Source organism: Eretmochelys imbricata, chromosome 14 (assembly GCF_965152235.1).
Source record: "Eretmochelys imbricata isolate rEreImb1 chromosome 14, rEreImb1.hap1, whole genome shotgun sequence".
Classification (NCBI taxonomy): domain Eukaryota; kingdom Metazoa; phylum Chordata; order Testudines; family Cheloniidae; genus Eretmochelys; species Eretmochelys imbricata.
This window is the reverse complement of record NC_135585.1, coordinates 2,390,652-2,410,236: the sequence shown is the minus strand read 5'-3', so window position 1 is coordinate 2,410,236 and position 19,585 is coordinate 2,390,652. Positions and strand designations below refer to the sequence as shown.

At 41.9% G+C, this 19,585-nt stretch overlaps 1 protein-coding gene across 3 annotated transcripts in view; it reads right to left on the bottom strand.

Moving 5' to 3' along the window:
* RPTOR (regulatory associated protein of MTOR complex 1) overlaps positions 1–19,585 on the bottom strand; it is a 308,191-nt gene that overhangs the window by 243,447 nt on the left and 45,159 nt on the right. For all 3 annotated transcript variants that reach the window (XM_077833284.1, XM_077833285.1, XM_077833286.1), the window contains exon 3: positions 11,531–11,613. In XM_077833284.1, coding sequence (XP_077689410.1) covers positions 11,531–11,613 — 83 coding nt within the window. The remainder of the gene's footprint in view (positions 1–11,530; positions 11,614–19,585) is intronic.

The window sequence follows — 19,585 nt, the reverse complement described above, 5'->3', positions numbered from 1 at the left end:
GTCCAACTGTGGAGAAAAAGGTTAGTTTAATTTCAATCCTTGCTCCTTGCACCCGAGTCTGTCAAGTAAGGGGCTGCTCTTTCCAATTGCAGTACAGGTTGTATTATTGCCCACGGCTAACCGCGTTGAGAATACCAAGCACACACACAATTTTAAGTGTACTTGTGGCACCTTAGAGACTAACCAATTTGAGCATAAGCTTTCGTGAGCTACAGCTCACTTCATCGGATCAGTTGGCATGAGCGGCACCTTACTTGACAGACTCAGAGGCAAGGAGCAAGGATTGAAATTAAACTAACCTTTTTCTCCACAGTTGGACCCACTGGAACAGGGTTGAGTCATGATGGACAGGGATAGAGATATCTGAGCGTGTGGGTGCATCCGATGAAGTGAGCTGTAGCTCACGAAAGCTTATGCTCAAATAAATTGGTTAGTCTCTAAGGTGCCACAAGTCCTCCTTTTCTTTTTGCGAATACAGACTAACACGGCTGTTACTCTGAAACCTGATTTTAAGTGTGGAGCTAAAAAATGCTAAACTTCCAGAGAGAGCCAAAAAACAGTAACCACAAGCTACATAAAAAAAATTCTGTTATTTTCCATAGGCTATTATATTGCAGTGCAATTGTTAAAAAGGAGTTTGATGTTCGACTGTCCAGAAGTTTAATATAGGATTTGTTCAGTGACTTGCAATCACAAAGCCCAGTAGTGCACCCTCTCTCTTTGAGATCGGACAATGAACTGAAGAGCTTTTGCTTTTATGGTCTCTGTTGCATCAGCATGATCAAAATAAATATTGGTTATCTTAATGCCTTCGTTTTGGTGATCAAAGTAAAACACAAACACAATTCTCATAGTCCACAGAATACACACTACTACTGTTGGATGAGACAAGAGATGCTTCAAGTCAATGTAACAAAAGAGGTGTCTAAGGGTATGGCTACACTCGAAACTTCAAAGCTCTGCCGGGGGGAGCGCTCCCGTGGCATCGCTTTGAAGCGCGAGTGTGGTCGTGCGCCAGCATTGGGAGAGAGCTCTCCCAGTGCTCCTGGTACTCCACCTCCACGAGGGGATTAGCTCCCAGTGCTGGGGCACTGTTTACACTGGCGCTTTACAGCGCTGTAACTTCCTGTGCTTGGGGGTGTTTTTTCCACACTCCTGAGCGAGAAAGCTGCAGCGCTGTAAAGCGCCAATGTCGTCAGATCCTAAAGCTGGCTAGCGTTACTGCAACTTTAGAGTCACTGCCTAGAAAAGCTTGTGGGCCCAGGAGGAAAAAAGTGAGGAAGTCTGGATCAAGTACACAGATGAACTGCATAGGAAACAAGGAGAGTTCCTAAATCAGTTCTGCTCATTGAATTTTCACACACTCCCCTACCAAAAAAAGAAAAAGATGGGGATTTTATATTCCAGGTGAATAAAAAGAAAGTGAACCAAGTTTGACTTTCCTCACTTATTCTTTGTGATTGCCAACCTGTAAGTTAACCGGCTCACAGACTTTTTCATAATGTAGTCTACTTCTGAGTCCCAAGACTATATCTCCATTAACTCCCTTCCCATTGACAGTCAACATTAACCTCTGTGTGGCAACTTCAAAAGCAATGGCAGGAAACAAGGAAAACACCCAGAACCATGTCACTAGCCAGCTCTCCATTGCTCATCCACAGCAGGTGCCTCTTCCAGACGCACCGCGAACCACTAAGCTAACACATTTTTGGTTTATTTATTCAATCACACGGCATTTTTTAAAAATAAACATTTTGGTAGACTCTCAAAGTGGTACAGTTATTTTATTTACACACAATTCTTTTTGCCATGGCCGCTAAGTGTATCAAATAAAAAAGAATGTCAAAGTTAAATAATCCACCCTCAAACAATGGCACTAAAAATCTCACTCCAGCATGACTGTTTCCCATACATAATAAACCAAGTGTTAGCACCTTCATAAACCAAACTTAACTCAAAAAACAAAGCAAAACAGAAAAAACAAGAATAAAAAGCCACACACAAGCACAGAATAAAATTTAGATATATCACCAGTAAAATGCAATCACCTTAGGAATAAAGAGCAGCAATCAAGATACAGGAATTCCTCACTTAACGTTGTAGTTATGTTCCTGAAAAATGCAACTTTAAGTGAAACGATGTTAAGCGAATCCAATTTCCCCATAAGAATTAATGTAAATGAGGGGGTTAGGTTCCAGGGAAATTTTTTTCACCAGACAAAAGACTACATACACATACACACACACACACACACAGAGACATATGTACATATTCATACACACACACACAGGCACACAGTGTAAGTTTTAAACAAACAATTTAATACTGGTACACAGTGATGATGATTGTGAAGCTCGGTTGAGGGGGAGGAGTCGGGGGGTGGGATATTTCCTAGGGAATGCCTTACTGCCAAATGATGAACTAGCAATTGGCTGAGCCCTCAAGGGTTAACTCTCATACTCTACAAGGCAGCAGAAAAGGAGGGAGGGCAGACAGAGACAAGACACACAACCCCGTGTGTCTTTGAGAGATAGAGATGCGCATTTCCCCTTTAAGTATGAAGAATGGGGTCAGAAGTACACTGCTTCGTTAATTAGATCACCAAGCTGAGACTGGACAGCAGCCCCCTCCATCCATATGTCCCGCCTGCTCTATGGAAGATGGGGTAAGCGGGGTGCAGGAGCAGGGGGGAGGGGGACACCCTGACATTAGCCCCCATCTTCTTCCCCTCCCCCCACACACAGCAAGCAGGAGTCTTGGGGAGCAGCTCCAAGGCAGAGGGCAGGAGCAGCACATGACAGTGGTGGGGAGGGACAGCTGAACTGCCGGCAATGGATAGCCTGCTGGGCAGCTGCTGCACAGGGAACTTAGGAGAGCGGGGAGCTAATAGAGGGGCTGCCGGTCCACCCTGGTTCCAACCACCACCAGCTAGCTGCAACGGACTGCTCTTCCTGCAAGCAGTAAACAAAGCAGGCGGCTCCCAAACCACGTTACAAGGGAGCATTGCACAACTAAAATGAGAACGTTCCCTAATTGATCAGCGACATAACAATGAAACAACATTAACCGGGACGACTTTAAGTGAGGAGTTCCTGTACCGAAAATCTATGAAGAAAGAAATTTTGCCCCAGGACACTGGGGCAGCAAACCCTTTCCTCGTCCTACAAATACCGCCATGGGATCTTTAGAGTGCATACAGAGCAGAAAGGACCTCAGTCAGAAGAACAAAGAGATGGGTCACCTTCTGGAATTGGAACTAGAGGAGTCCAAGTGTTGCAAACATGATACTAAGATCAGTGCACCAACCTTCACAAAGTCGGTTTGTCTTAATAATTCCATCTCCTTCTTGCTTCTGAGACCCTAAATTATAACAAATGTGGCCAACAAGCTGGTCAACACCAACTCCAAAGGGGCCACTCTTGGACAATATCCTCAAGAAGGATGCTGATAAATTGCAGAGGGTTCCGAGGAGAGTCACAAGAATGATTAAAGGACTAAAGATTGAAGTCTTTAAACCACGATTTGAGGACTTCAATAACTCAGACATAGGTGAGAGGTTTATTGCAGGAGTGGGTGGATGAGATTCTGTGGCTTGCATTGTGCAGGAGGTCAGACTAGATGATCATAATGGTCCCTTCTGACCTTAATATCTATGAGTCTATGAGACTAGAAAACATGCCTTATAGTGACAGACTCAAGGAGTTCAATCTATTTAGCTTAATATAGAGAAGATTAAAGGGTGACTTGATTAGTCTGTATGTATTTACATAGGAAACAGATATTTAATATAATGGACTGTTCAGTCTAGCAGAAAAAGGTATAAAATTGAAACTAGACAAATTCAAACTGGAAATAAAGTGTAAGTTGTTAACAGTGAGGATCAGGGGAACGTGATCGTTCCCCTCTATTCAACATTGGTGAGGCCTCATCTGGAGTACTGTGTCCAGTTTTGGGCCCCACACTACAAGAAGGATGTGGAAAAATTGGAAAGAGTCCAGCGGAGGGCAATAAAAATGATTAGGGGACTGGAACACATGACTTATGAGGAGAGGCTGAGGGAACTGGGATTGTTTAGTCTGCAGAAGAGAAGAATGAGGGGGGATTTGATAGCTGCTTTCAACTACCTGAAAGGGGGTTCCAAAGAGGATAGATCTAGACTGTTCTCAGTGGTAGCTGATGACAGAATAAGGAGTAATGGTCTCAAGTTGCAGTGGGGGAGGTTTAGGTTGGATATTAGGAAAAACTTTTTCCACTAGGAGGGTGGTGAAACACTGGAATGCGTTACCTAGGGAGGTGGTGGAATCTCCTTCCTTAGATATTTTTAAGGTCAGGCTTGACAAAGCCCTGGCTGGGATGATTTAGTTGGGGATTGGTCCTGCTTTGAGCAGGGGGTTGAACTAGATGACCTCCTGAGGTCCCTTCCAACCCTGATATTCTACGATTCTATGATAATTAACCATTGGGACAATTTACCAAGGCTCATGGTGAATCCTCCACCACTTGATTTTTAAATCAAGATTGGATGTTTTTCCAAAAGATGTCCTCTAGGAATTATTTGGGGAGGAAGTTCTACAGCCAATGCTATGCAGGATGTCAGACGAGCTGAACATGACAATCCCTTCTGGCCTTGGAGTCTATGAGAGCACTCTTCCCTGTTTGATCAAGCTTACTGCCTCTGCTGTACGTTCATCATTGCCAGGGAGTACGAGGGAATTGCACACGCTCCTGAATTTCAGCCTTCCAGATGGCTGTGCAAAGCCCTACTAGTACACAGCTGTAGCATTTTAGGGTACTCAGCACAGTAGTAATGAGTGCCACACTGCACACACACACACAAAAGTTCTTAAAAGGTCAAATTGCTCAGTCTAGTTATGATAAGGTAGCACGGACAGATGAGATTTCATCTTCTGTGTGTCACTAATGTGACGCAGTGGCAGTACAGGAATGTGAAGAATTATTTTAAACTAGGTTTTTCAACCTGACCTTTATTCAGGAACACTTATTCAAAATCACTTTTTGGCCTGTAGGGAGTTGAGGAAGTCACTGTGTGGGAATAAAGTATGGTATTGCAGAAGCCTCTGGTTCAGGAGCACAGTTCAGAGTCTCTGAATAGTGACTATACTGCAGAATTGCAGAGTGGGAAGAGAGAAAAGGAGCATTGTTAAAACAAGGGTGAAATTCAAACAAAACATATATTGGAGCCAACATTATTCTGAGTATTCTGAGCAGTTTGGAGTTAAAAAAGTATTAAAAAACCACAGTCGATCAAATAGAAAAAAAATCTAAATTCATGCAAATTTAATGAGCATATGCTGCAAACTACTTCACATCAGATCCTGAATTATGTAAACTGTGTGCCATCCAGCCTACAATTTTGCCTCTGGCTACACATCCTCATTTACAATTTGTCACAAATACATACACAATATGAAGTAAGCAGACCTCAGTGTCCAGGGAAGGATAGAATCCAGGCAGCTGAAGAGCTGATCATTACAACCAGAGCAAGGGGTGATATTCAGCACCCTTACGAGAACCTGTCAGTGACCACGGGAAGACTTTTTACAATGCAGTTTCTGTGTAATGCTCCATGCTTAACAGCCAAACTACAATGGGGAATTAGTGCTTTTTATACCCAGGCAGTTCTAGCTCGATTCAGGGGAGTCCAGCCAAGAGGTTACAGAAAAACATTTGTGTTCTCTCATGCAAGGGCATCAGAAAAGGAATACTAAATTGTAAAGCGTGACTGTAGCAAGCTGCCCTTCTATCTCACCCTCCCACATGACCCCCTCTGCTACACAGTCATCTATCTCTGTCACAAAAATTCTTCAGAACCTTTAAACAAGAACTCAAGCCTCAGGCTGTGCTTAGATGGACGTCCAATTTTTGATTCATGTAGCAGTAGGCTCTGTACAGAAGGGGGCCACAGTAGCGTCTGCATATTTGTGAAACTCATCACTGCAGTAGTGCTGTCAACAATTAGATGTCTATTGTTCCCACGTTACTGCATGCTCGACTATGTCTCTTGATTTTTCACACAGGGAACTAAGCTAAAGGAAGTTCATCCCTTTTGCACTGCATGATGGATTTTCCTGGTGTATATGCACTGTTGCCAACAGAAACACCAATCATCATCTCACTCAGCAAAATTGAAACCTTCACCACACTCTGCCATCACACATAGGCCGAGGTGTAATTGACTATTCCCTATCATTACTTTTAAGATGGTGGCAGTACCCTGTGAGGAGAAGGAAGGGAAGAACACATACTGATAGATACCGTTTAAGTTTGATCAGTTTCTCTCATCTAAATATTTTTTACTGAGTACATGAAAAATTTGTAAAGTAAACCTATCAAGTATTTTGCTCCAGGAAAGGAGGGTGGCAGTGTATAGAAAAGGCTGCTTTTTCCCCAATTCATTTTTTTCACCACCACCTAAATTATCTCCATCCTGAACTGCCAACATTCTAATTTGTGACGAAAATTCTTCGGAGAGAGAAATTCTTCACTGTATGCCCGCAGCTTTGTAATCTCCTACTCCCTTTTCCCAATAAAACTTTCATTTGAGACTTGCAATGAAATGACTGAAATGTTATTTAACCGCAGTATTTTGCAGATGAAACAACAGCTGAAGTGTTTTTCCCCTCCTGCAGCATACAAATTTATATAGCTACACAGCAATAAAGCAAAAGTCTTAAATTTAATCAGAAGAAATACTTCAAGCAATGGCAAACTGATAAATTATTTAGGAAGGGGCTCAATAAGACCTGGCAAGGAAATATGTACCAGACACAGCCTGGGAGCAACCAGAAACAAATAGAATTTTCAAGCTTGCCCCTCTTCAGGATTTCTGCCTAATGTATTTGTATTTTTTTCAGACCAATAATTTCCTAGACATTGATTCAAACAACATCCTATGAAGAACATCAGACAAACAAGACTGCACTGGCAGTGATGTCCTGTGATAATTCTTGGATGATAAATCTTAAGAACTGTACTGGGAAGACGATCCTAGGTGTTCAGTGGTCAGCATACAGTTAATTAGCACTATTCATGCCTGCACATATGAAAGATATCAACAGGTGTTTCCTAGTTCACACAGGCAGCTCCACAAAGCTAGCTCTCTCAGAAGGTTTTAATGACCTGGCCTTATTTCAGTTTGCCAAATTTTTCCCTTTCCAAGTCTTCTTTCCTCCCCCAAATCTCCAGCCATGTCAAAAACCGCAAAAGAGACAAAACTAGATCTATTAATATTTACATCAAAGATCTAGGAAATTCAATAACGTTCCTATTGTTTTATTGCAGATGTTACATCAAGTTCGCTTTATTACTGCAGAAAACTCAAGAGCCCTGTAGAGTGCAATAAAGTGGTACGTGTTTAGCTTTGCAATGTTTCAAAGGGCTGTGATTTACTTTTAAGAGCCAGGCACCTTGCACACAAACATCTGAGCTCAGTAATTGCCTCATGTTTTGTGCAAACTCTACAAGGCAGCATGAGGTCTTCCCACACACAGAGTACCTGCTGCTAAAGAGGCCTGTTCACCAGTCTCCAGTACCATGGGCTCAGTTATGAAAACAGCATAGACACGTTTGTTTTTACTGTGCACCAAGGTGTTTTACTGGTCTACTGTTAGATTCCACACAGTATATTATGAGTTTTACATCAGATGTGTTCTAAAGCATTCATTTCCCCAATTACTGTTGAAATGGAAGATACCTGACGTGACCTGTACTATGAAAATTTAAAATTCCATTACTTAATAAATGCAGAGATCAGATGGGTGAGGTAATATCTTTTATTGGACCAACTTCTTCTGGTAAAAGAGAGAAAATGTAATAAATGCAATCATGCGTAATAACCAGTGTCACTCATTACAACTATTTTGATGTTTCACACACAGGGCATACTCTTGTCAGTACTCAGGAGGACCTTGTAGTCAAACCTGTCTCTCACTCCAGATGGCACACCCCTTTTAAGTAACCTTATAATACTACAAGTTACATAAGAGCTCAAAGAAAACAGTTAAAGGAAGAGGCCTATGAAATTTGGTTTTCTGTGCAACACAAAAATTATGAAACCCTTTACCTGAAAAAGGGGAATCAAAAGAGAAAGTTTCCAGTATACCCAAAATGAAATGTAAAAAGAAAATTAACCTGTCTTAAATACATTTTGAGTTACAACTAAGACAGGGCCCTCAAACAAATACCTATTAAAAGAATGAAATACTGATGCAAAAACACACATCCATTTAATACTTAACTAAAAACAGTTGTATAGAGAAAGTGATCTGTAGATCTGGCTGTTCACTCCCAGCCCGTCACCATGAAATAATAGGAAAATTAAACGCTATTAACAGGTAGAGACTGTTCTGAATAGATTAATTATCTCTGCTCAAATGTTACTGTTTCTCTGGCTTTGAGACAGAAAATGTAGGAACTATGATAATGGATTGAAAGGCTGCCTAGTTTCACTATACCTTCTACATCCTCTACTAAACTTGTCACTTTTCTTTAGTGTATCAGAAAAGGTAGACTGTGGGCAATAACTTTGCTCTTCTGACACAATGGAATTCTCTACAATAAGGGTAAAGATCTTCTGTGCTGGAGACTACTTACATGGGGGCTGCTCTAAGACTGTGGAATGAACCAGCCCAAGAATGAATGACTGTCACAAACCTCACCATCTTCCACTGCAGGTGCAAGGTGCATTTCTTTGACTTTGCCTTCTCTAACACACACACACACACACAGCAACCTGTATATTTAATATCAAAAACCACCCTACCAAAAACGCTACCAAAATAAAACTGCATACACTTCTTCGCTTGGGGGAACAATGGGCATGTCTACACTGCAATTAGACACCAAAAGCTGGCCTTGACAGCTGACTCAGGGCATGGGCTCAGGGACTGTTTAATTGCAGTGTAGATTTCCGGGCTTGGGTTGAAGCCCAGACTCTAAGATCCTGTGAGGTAGGATGGTCCCAGAGCTCAGGCGGCAGCCCCAGCCCTCAAGTCCAAATTGGAATTAAACAGCCCCACAACCTAAGCCCAAGTCAACAGGCACAGGCTAGCCAAGAGTTTTTAATTGCAGTGTAGACATACCCAATGAGAGAACACATGCCATGTGACAGATGTTTAATTGCATTACTTAATGCACTACTGAAAGGCATTCACGTACTATGGTGATGAGTGTGGTATGAGAACCTATGGAGGACAGAACAAGATGGAACAGGACTCCTACAGCAACTGTACTCCAAGGGAACCATTTCTGCTCCAATGGAAGAATACCCTCACCACGAAAGCCACGCTAGATAAAGGTATTAAAAAACTTAACAGATACCTACCTATCACCTTGAACAAAGAACTTACAAAGAACAAAAATGTCTTCAGGAAGAGATGCCTGCCATGAAAACAGCAAGACTGGGTGCCTCATGGCTCAAGGACCAAACAAAAAACAAAATTTATTATCTATATTGATTTTATAAATTATATAGAAATAATTAATTATGAAACATCCTCACGTCAACGCATAACCAATTAGATTTTAACTAGAATGACTGATTAAAACTACCTGAGGGCATTTCTAAAACCAAGGCAAAGTCCTTCTCAGCAAGCATCGCTGCTTTGAGTGGAACAAAATACCAAAGACATTTTCCAGATTTCAAGACATGCTCCTAAACCATCCACTGATGAAGATTTCAGCCAAAAAAAATAAAAACAGTAGATTGATTTTGTACATGAAACAATAAGATTGGCAGTATAGCAGGCAGGAAGCACAGCAGTCCCCTCATAAGTTATATGAACCTCAAAGATGCTGATCAAAATATTGAAAATACGAGTTAAAAGGAAAAGATGAAACAATAACCTGAAGGACTAAGTTCACAAACATAAGGAAATAAAACAATTTCAACCACCAGTATAAGATATAAAGCACAACATAAATTTTAGTCAAACCCAACTGGTAAAGTTGCTTCTCCTCTGAACAAACCAGGTCACATAAAATGCATTTCATATTGAGAAGTTAATGTGTAACAATGACAATGTGCTCAATGCTGTACAGTACATAAGGAGGAAGATATTTTGCCCCAAATAGTTCACAGTCTAACATAAGACATGTAGAAAAGGACATGGACAGGACAAACTAGGAAATTAATGATGCTGGGGATAACTCAACAGGTTTTAAAATTTTATTTTTTTAAAAATTAAATGATACACTTCCATCCTCATGAGCCTTAATGAGGCTCCTAAAATGTTGAGCACTGAAATATCAGGAAGCGAAGAAATTTACCCAAGGTTCAAAAGTGATTTTAAAGTAAGGAATGAAAAGACAGCTGTAAGCTGCTGGCTATTTGTCACCTGCTTTATGCCATTACGATCAAATATTCATTACATTTTCATTTCTAAAATATATGCCTGCCATACATTAGGCCAGTGATTCTCAACCCACAGCCCACTTGCGGACCAATCAGTGCACAGCTGCGGCCCATGTGACACCCTCAGAGCCAGAGAGAGAGAGAGTGTATATATATTTATATATATTATACACACACACACACACACACACACACACACACACTAGTGTGGGATGCATCCCACATAACACTAAGAGCTGCATATGCGGCACACAGTGGTAAACAGGTTAAGAACCACTGCATTAGGAGGCAGAGTTAACAGTCAGTGACTGAACCCTAAAAGTACCTCTCAGCAAAATCAGGAACATATATTAGCTACAGGCCTTACAAGATTATTAGTTTGTTCCACCTAAAACATTAAGAAATGGAATGTGTATCTCTTGGCTCCCACTTAGTAGTGCGAGCCAAGAGATACACATTCCAAGTAGCTGAGGTTGCAGAAATGTACCAAGAACATTTTCATTACAGAAAAGAGACCATGATCTGGTAAAAAAAAAAAAATTAATAAATATATCAAATATAGCATCTAGAGTTTGAACAATTACCCCTGCCATGGTTAAACAAAGCATTAGCCAAGAGCAGTGTTTCCCAAACTTGTTCCGCCGCTTGTGCAGGGAAAGCCCCTGGCGGGCCGGGCCAGTTTGTTTACCAGCCGTGTCCACAGGTTCGGCCGATCACGGCTGCAGTTCGCTGCTCCAGGCCAATGGGAGCTGCTGGAAGCGGCGCGGGCTGAGGGACATACTGGCTGCCGCTTTCAGCGGCTCCCATTGGCCTGGAGCAGCGAACAGCGGCCACTGGGAGCCACGATCAGCCAAACCTGCGGCCGCGGCAGGTAAACAAACCGGCCTGGCCTGCCAGAGGCTTTCCCTGCCCTAGTGGCTGAACAAGTTTGGGAACCACTGCCGGGAGCGACATGAAGCATAAAGCTAACTGAGTTTGAGAGCCTGCAAGCATCTGTCCACGAGCATGGACAGGCAAGCAATGGAGGCTGCGAGATCACTAAGTTATATAATAGATGCATAACTTCCTTTTTAACCTAAGCCAGTTTATCCCATAATAGTATCGGGTATGCAGGGACAGGTACTGTGGGGAAAGTCAAGAACAAATACACGCACTTACCCTGGGCTGCCAGTTTTCATACTGCTTTTGTAAATTTGCACCAATGGTTTCCAGAGCTTTTTGAGGACCCATTGACAGAGGATCTAGAAATAGAAAACATAAATGAGTATTTTTGATCACTACTAAATTGCCTGCTTTTACACAAGGCAAAAAAAAAAAAATAAAAATCTATTTCAATGAGTATTTGACTCCATAACCCAACTTCACTTACTCCAGGCTAGGTTTCTGTCAAGTTCAATATGAACTCAGATGACAAAATTAATGGTCTGGGTAGTCACTATTTGTGCAGAAGTATGGTCTACAACCTTTCAGAAGTGGTGTGCTGAGTCTTCATTTATTCACTCTAATTTAAGGTTTCGCATGCCAGTAATACATTTGAATGGTTTTAGAAGGTATCTTTCTATAAGTCTATAATATATAACTAAACTATTGTTGTATGTAAAGTAAATAAGGTTTTCAAAATGTTTAAGAAGCTTCATTTAAAATTAAATTAAAATGCAGATCTTATCAGTTTAGTGTGATCCTTGCCCTTGCTGAGTTTTCCAATGTCTGGCACGTATTTGGATACTGTAAGCTGCACACAGGCTTCTGAGTGATCAGTTGTTAACCGGCTCCGAGAGGGACAGAGGACAGATTTCATGTGTGAAAATACCTGTTCACACAGGTATGTAGATCCAAATGCTGAAAGCATTGCAAACGCAATTTTCTTCGAACAGTTAAATTTCACTGGCATAGACCTCCAGCAGGTCAGAACAGACTTTGATGCCCACAATTCTGAGCTTTTTAACTGAATGGGCTGCATTTTGAAATCTTCAACACTCATCCACTGCAATACAGTCAAATCCAAGTCGCTTTCTTTGAACTTTTCAGGTTTAATTAGAAAAGAAAGCATTGGGCCAAATCGTTGGAAATCTGGAAATCTGTAAGAAAATCCTGATTCCAGTTCCTGCATGTACATTCTAATCTCAACATCCAACGCAGCGCGCTGTTCCACGTGGCATGATCGTGATGTAAGCAGCAAATCAGGACTTAAAAATATCCCAGTACAGTGGCGCTAGAAGAATTTTTAAGGTGGGTGTGAACTGTGCCCCCTCTTTCCCCTGTCTGTACCCCTCACTGCCCCAGGCTGGAGCCAGTGGGCCACAGCTGGGGGCAGCTGCAGAGCCCCAGATCGGCGGCCAGGACTGGTGGCCGGGACCTGGGGCCGGCAGCAGGCTGAGCGGGGCCGGTGGACAGAACCCCAGTTGGCAGGGGGCCGGCGGCCGGTAATCCAGGCCAGCAGCATAGCCCCTGAGACCGGTGGCCAGGACCCGGGCAGTGTGAGTGCCACTGAAAATCAGCTCGCATGCTGCCTTCGGCACACGTGCCATAAGTTGCCTACCCCTGGTCTACAACCTTTTTGAGAGAGAGAATAAAGTTTTCCTCACTTTCAGCCTCCTGGCTAGTGCATGTAATAAAATATTTTCATGATAGTCTAAGACAGGCTTCTTTCATGATTCAAGATATTTATTTTAAGGTAAAACCATCAGTTTCAAATTCATTCACAAAGTTTTTCACCATAGTTACCTAAGGGCAGTATCCATAGGAATTGACCCCAGGTTTATCTACTGTTATACTGAATTGAAGAGCAGCACTGTCTGCAATAACTTGCAATAAGAACATTTTTTCCTCAAAGTGGGAAGTCAAAATCTTCTTAGGAAAAATGTGAGGCGTAACTTTAGGTTTTTAAATATTAAATCTTTGAATATTAAATAAGAGCCAACAACAAAAAATACACCAATCTTGGGGGTAAGGGAGGGGAACAATGGCAGTGAGAGGACCTAGATTTTATATTAATACTCAGAAAAGGTTTATTAACAGAGATTTGGTTAACTCCTTTTTAAAGCTTTTTATACTTTTGAGCACAAAGTTCATCTCCCTAGACACTGGAAAATCACTGTTCCAATATACTTGGCAATTTCAGCTGCTGTTTATCTGCTTTACTCAAAGCCCATGGCCGTGTAACTGGCCACAATGAGTATCAAGAATCTAGAAGCTAGTACTGGCCAGTTTAATGTAGAATCTTGTTGATTCAAAAAGCAAGGTTCATAAAACTGATGAAGTCATATTAGTGTTTTCTTTAGCATAAATACTCCATTGCATACCTCCAGCACCAGAATTTCATAACACCACTTTATAAAGTATGGGGGAAGCTAAAGGTTTTTTTTTTTATGGTTACTGAGATTTTCTTACCAGACCAAAAGCTTTTTCTGGCATATGGCTTCTAACAGCAAAAACAACTAACTAGATGTTAAGAAAGTGACATAGCCCCTATCACAGCAGCAGCATCTGTGGACATCAAGTGCACCCTCCACCAACAAGATGATCGAGCAATCCATAACCAGATGGCACACTGTTTGTTCTTGAGCTCCCCAGGGGAAGGATGGGGAGCTCAGGAAGCCCCACCAGTAAAGATGTAAGTTAAACCACCTGCAATTACAACATCTCCTGTTATAACAAGAAGGATCTTCCGATTCATATGATTGTTCTGAGGGGCATACACAATCTGATCTAGAGAGACAAGGAGACGCAGATCTGAGTTGTCTATCTGCCAAGAAATGCGCCATAGATCCAAAATATAGTCCCATATCACTTGTTGCCATTGTTCCCTAGAAAGGTTGCGTCCAACATACCGTTTGTGTTAAGGAAAAGTTAGCACATGACTCCATTTTGGTTTGGGGCCCACCATTGTTTAAATGCCAGCACATCATACACCAGGAGGAGTGATCCTTAGATACTGAATCCCTGTGAAAATCCTCCTCCTTGTCTCCAGCCTGCCTTGACTCCCAGTATCTGGTTTTTGTCAGTCTCTAACTCCCTGTCTCTTGGACTTGATGTGAGGCCTCCCATCCTGATAATAAAGGTTACTGATGCATGGCTTTAGGACCATGCTGTGTAATTAACATACTGATATAGCACGAGGAACGCACCAAGCAGGGATAGGTGGTAGATAAGACAAGGGTTTGTTTATTGGCTAAGGTTTCCAATGCACGAGGGCAACATGCTTTGCTAAAAAGTATATAACCTTTGTATAATCTGTATTTAGGGTCCCCTCCTGGCTACCGGGGGGCACCACGCTCGAGCGTAATAAACTTAGTGTCTTTTGGGAACTCTGCAGTTGTGGACTTTGTTTATGTGCCTCAGCCTAGATTCGAACTGTGCGTGTCCTACCAGGTGTAATACGCAGCATTTGTGTGCGTGTCCTCTCAGGTGTAATTCGTAACATTTGAGAGGCTCAACTATTTCAGTAAAAGGGCATCCGACGTCAGCCCCAGTGTTTTCGATATGGCTTTGAGATGAAATTGTGAAGTAAGCTGTTTGAACAATTGCCTGCACACAATAATGTGGCCAGGGCTCTGCCTTCATATTTAACCACCAGGGGGAGCAATGCTAGCCATGAGTGGAAGGTAGGAGACTGGAACTGTCCACATCGCAAAAGTAAGGATACAAAGGGCAGGGTTGATCGAGTCCAACTAGCCACAATGACTACTGGAGCCCCAGACTGCGGCACAGTATTCAACAGGTGCAATAATGAGGATATGGTAGATATCTATAAGGGTGCAGCACTGAAGCCCCAGGAGTAGCTGGCAAGCCCACGGAGCAATGCGAATCTCAACTGGATTTTAGCACATCTTCTCGTTGTGTTATTGAAAGGACAGAGAGCAGTCAGGCTTCATCCCCAAATAAGTAGGGTACAGTTCAAAAATGATTGGCTGATTGTTCAGAAGGATCTGTAGCTGTAAATAAGCTAATCTGCTAGTGAGATGGAAAGCACATTTAGGTTCTGTCACCACTTCAAATAATACTTGGCCAAGATGTCAAGGTCAAATAGCAGGCAGGACTCTAGCTGCTCAAAGCTCTTTCTGGCTATTGCCAGGCAGATGTCAACAGTGTACACAAACAGTTGCCAAGGTGGGCAGCAGGGTAGCTGTATATACCAAAAATCAACACTAACGTTTAAATATACCGTTTTTTTCTTCATAAAAAGGTTTATTTCTTAGGCATTTTGGGAGATGAATCATTAATCCTTTTGCAAGCACTGAGATTTTAGAAGAGATGCAAAGAGAAGAAAATCCATGGGCTTTCCCATTCAGTTTTATCCAAGAAGAGCTAGCTACATAAATTCAAGGTCAGGCCTTGCTTCACAAATAGGGCCCTACCAAATTCACGGCCAAGAAAAATATGTAAAAATCTGGTCTCCCACCATGAAATCTAGCTTTTGTGTGCTTTTACCCTAGACTATACAGATTTCATGGGGGAGACTAGCATTTCTCTAATTGGACTTCTGACCCAAAAGGGAGTTGCGGGGGGTGTCACAAGATTATTTTAGGGGAGTCATGGTATTGCTTCTGTGTTGACTTCAGAGCTGGGCAGCTGCAGAGCGACGGCTGCTGGCTAGGTGCCCAGCTCTGCAGGCAGCACCCCGTCAGCAGCAGCGCAGAAGTAAGGGTGGCAACACCATACGATGCCACTCTTACTTCTGCACTGCTGCCTTCAGAGCGGGGCGGACGGAGAGTGGTGGCTGCTGACTGAGGGCCCAGCTCTGCAGACAGCACCATACCAGGCCACCCTTACTTCTGTGATGCTGCTGCTGGCGGCAGCTCTGCCTTCAGAGCTGGGCTCCCCGCCAGCAGCCGCTGCGTTCCAGTTGCCCAGCTCTGAAGGCAGCACCTGACCAGCAGCAGCGCAGAAGTAAGGGTGGCCGTACCGCAACCCCCCCTACAATAACCTCCTGGACCCTCTCCCCCACAACTCCTTCCTGGGTCAGGACCCCTGCAATTATAACACTGTGAAATTTCAGATTTAAATAGCTGAAATCATGAAATTTATGATTTTTTAAAATCCTATGACCACGAAATTGACCAAAATGGACCTTGAATTTGATAGGCCCCTATTCAGAAATTAATGAAAGTTTAGCCAATTTATTTCTTTGGGGAAGATCAGCCCTTTAATGCAAAAGCTCCTTTAATGCAAAAGCAGGGCACTCTGCACGAATGATCCTGCAGTTCCAACAGTCACCAATATAGTCTCTAGGTAAAAAAACCTCTATTTTAAACTGCAACAATGTATTTTCTCCACTATTCTGAAAACAAGCAAACTGTGGAAAAGCTGCACTCAGCCTATTGTCATTTAAGCCAAATTTCAACCACAAGCCCTTTGGAACTGGTGAATAATAAATCTTCAAAAACCTCTCAGACTTCATCAAAGAAATACTGATAGCAGGTTAACTATACAAATGTGCTACCACAGTACCCCTTTGATTAAAAAACAAAACACACTGGCAATCATACCGGATTACTTAACAGTTCAAGCTGAATTTATGAAAATGCATAAAAGGCCTAATGAACAATACTTTAGTTTCACTTAATGAAGCCATGTGTACTGTGGGCTTTGGAATGCCTCAGGGGTTACAAGCATTTTTAATGAGGTCCTTTCATAACCTTGTACAAAAATAATGAACTTGGTGCCACTCTATAAAACCAGCCAATGAAGGGGTTAATAATCAGAGGTTGGAAACCAGGGAGACTAGGCACATTCAATAAGTAACTTTTTAAAAAGTTTACTCACCCACTATGGGCTAACCTGTGCCTTCTGGAGGACTTCATGCTGAACAACAGGACTGACATTATCAAACCTCATACTAACGCTTGAAAATAGCGATAGCCTTGGCAGAATTTGACTAATTAGATGGCAATGTGCACAGGGAGTGGCATTTGTGAAGAGATGAAGAGAACCTCTTTATAATTTTAGTTATTGATTTTATTATACAGGAATAAGTCAATATATTATATTTTCTCTTTACTGAGATAGGGAAGAGGCAGTAATCTTTCCATTTAGTTACAAAATAAGACCAACAACTGAAGCTGGTAAAGGCTGTAGCAATTATAATTTTACAGTTTGCATGGCGGTCCCAATGGCTGCAGCATTTTTGGCAGGGAGGAGGGACAAAGAGCTCATGCAGAAACACTTTCATTTTCTTGTGACTTTTACAGACACATGCTCTGACATTTTAAATAAATGGACGAAAATGGGCATTTCTTTATGTATATCGAGCACAGCTTTATAGTTATTGCATTTCCAAACAAAGGCCCTGACAAACCTCTCTACATATTCCTGCCTTGCTTTGATGCACAACTTCTATTCGGTGGTGTATATATAAAAAGAGATTTCTGCAGAATTACATCTCCCCCTGTTCAGCATTCAGCTCATTTATAGCACTTTTAAACAGAGATTTTTCTTTGCATGCTACAGGGCATGCATCTTCTAGGATGGCATTTTCTTCATTACTGTAGTGGCATTTAATGTCTGACCATAAAACAAAACAAAACAAAACAAGAAAGGACAGGTGTCATTCCTCTAAAAAGCAAAGGAAGCATTATGGAAACAGTGTGTATTACCTGGAGTAGAAGCCGAATCTTCGTTTTCATGAAGACAAATAGGAAACAAGTTCAGCCATGTTTCTCTGCTCATTGAGGGCAAATTAACAGAGATATGCACACCAGTCCCTCACCTTGCTAGCATTCATAACTGCATACTTCCTTCAACTCTCATTCCAGGGAGATACATGGGACAGATTCAAGGAAAGGCAAAGGGAAGGAAGAATTACCTAATCACTCTTTAGACTCCATGTTTTTTAATTTATTAGCTAAGCACCAAAGGTGTCTGGATAAGACTGCCACAGCAGCAAGGGTTAGTCCACAGAATCGTCTTACAAAACAATTCACAAGCACATTCAAAGCAGTGGGCCTTGGCAGTTATAGTACAGCCCTTAAAATGTCGTATTTTGTCAATAAGCCTCTAAGCTTTAATGCTATAATTTTAACTCTGAAGTTTCAGCAGCACTATGGACTACAACATGCAAACACAATGTGGACACCATCAATCATCAGCTGGCGTTGACTTGCTAGCAGACCACATCACAAGTGGGTAGTGCTCCTCTTGGATGGCTCAGTTTGTCCTCAAGCAGAATTTCCAGAGGCTAGTTTGGGGCATTTGCTCATCCAAGGTTCTAGTTTGTCTCCCTTCCTGTGCAATGTGTACACTGGGCTTGTGGAAGGGTTAGTGAAGAAGCATGGGATAAGGTACCTGATGATGATGACGACAGTTAGCTCTCAATGACTTCCCTGATGTCTGGTTGACATTAGGAGGTTCTGAATGAAGGCTAGATGGCAAAGACCAAAGTAATTCTGATCGTTTCAGGGAAGTATCCAGGAAGCATGATAAGAACTGCATCTGACTTTTTGATTGAGTGTGCCGGCCATCTACTACTAGAGTTCACAAGATTAGGACTCTAAACTCAATCCTAACTCCTGTTAAATGACACTATAACAGCACTACCCAGGATGGCTCTCCCCCCTCCACCGGCAGCTAGCCAAAATGTTATGAAGGATTCTTTCATAACAAGGAGTTGTTACCATAATCCATGCTTTTGTTATCTCAAAACAACATTGCAGTAAAGGTTTTATGGGACTATTTAAAATTTATGTAAAAGTGTAAAAGGCACTTTTATATATTTTAAATTAAAACAAAAGAACTGTACTCAATTTTTCTTGCGGTTGTCAATCACTAATCATCATATTTGGAGGAGTCCTGATTGTTCATTTTGTCCTGTCCCCACCCAATTTAGTTTTTGATGAGTTTCATATTTCACTCAAGAAATTAATGCTACGAACTGCTCATTCCAGCAAATACATCTGGTGCATTGGAATACATTTGTGGGTGCATGTTCAGTGCTTTTTAACTACTTTAACATCTTCAGCATTTTTGACATCTTTGGTAAGAAAAGTTGAATACCAGTTTCAGTGAGGGTGGAAACAAGAGAAAGCCAATTTTGAAAACCAGGAACTCTGTACAATGGAGAATTTGCTTCAGTCTGTTGTAAGCCCCAAGATTCCAAGTTCTAGATGCCATGCCTTTCGGTTTCATTTACTGATGAGGCTAGACATTTTCGACTTCCAGTTAAAAAACACACAGCTGTTAGACAGCTTGCACATGAGAAATACTTCACATCCCAAC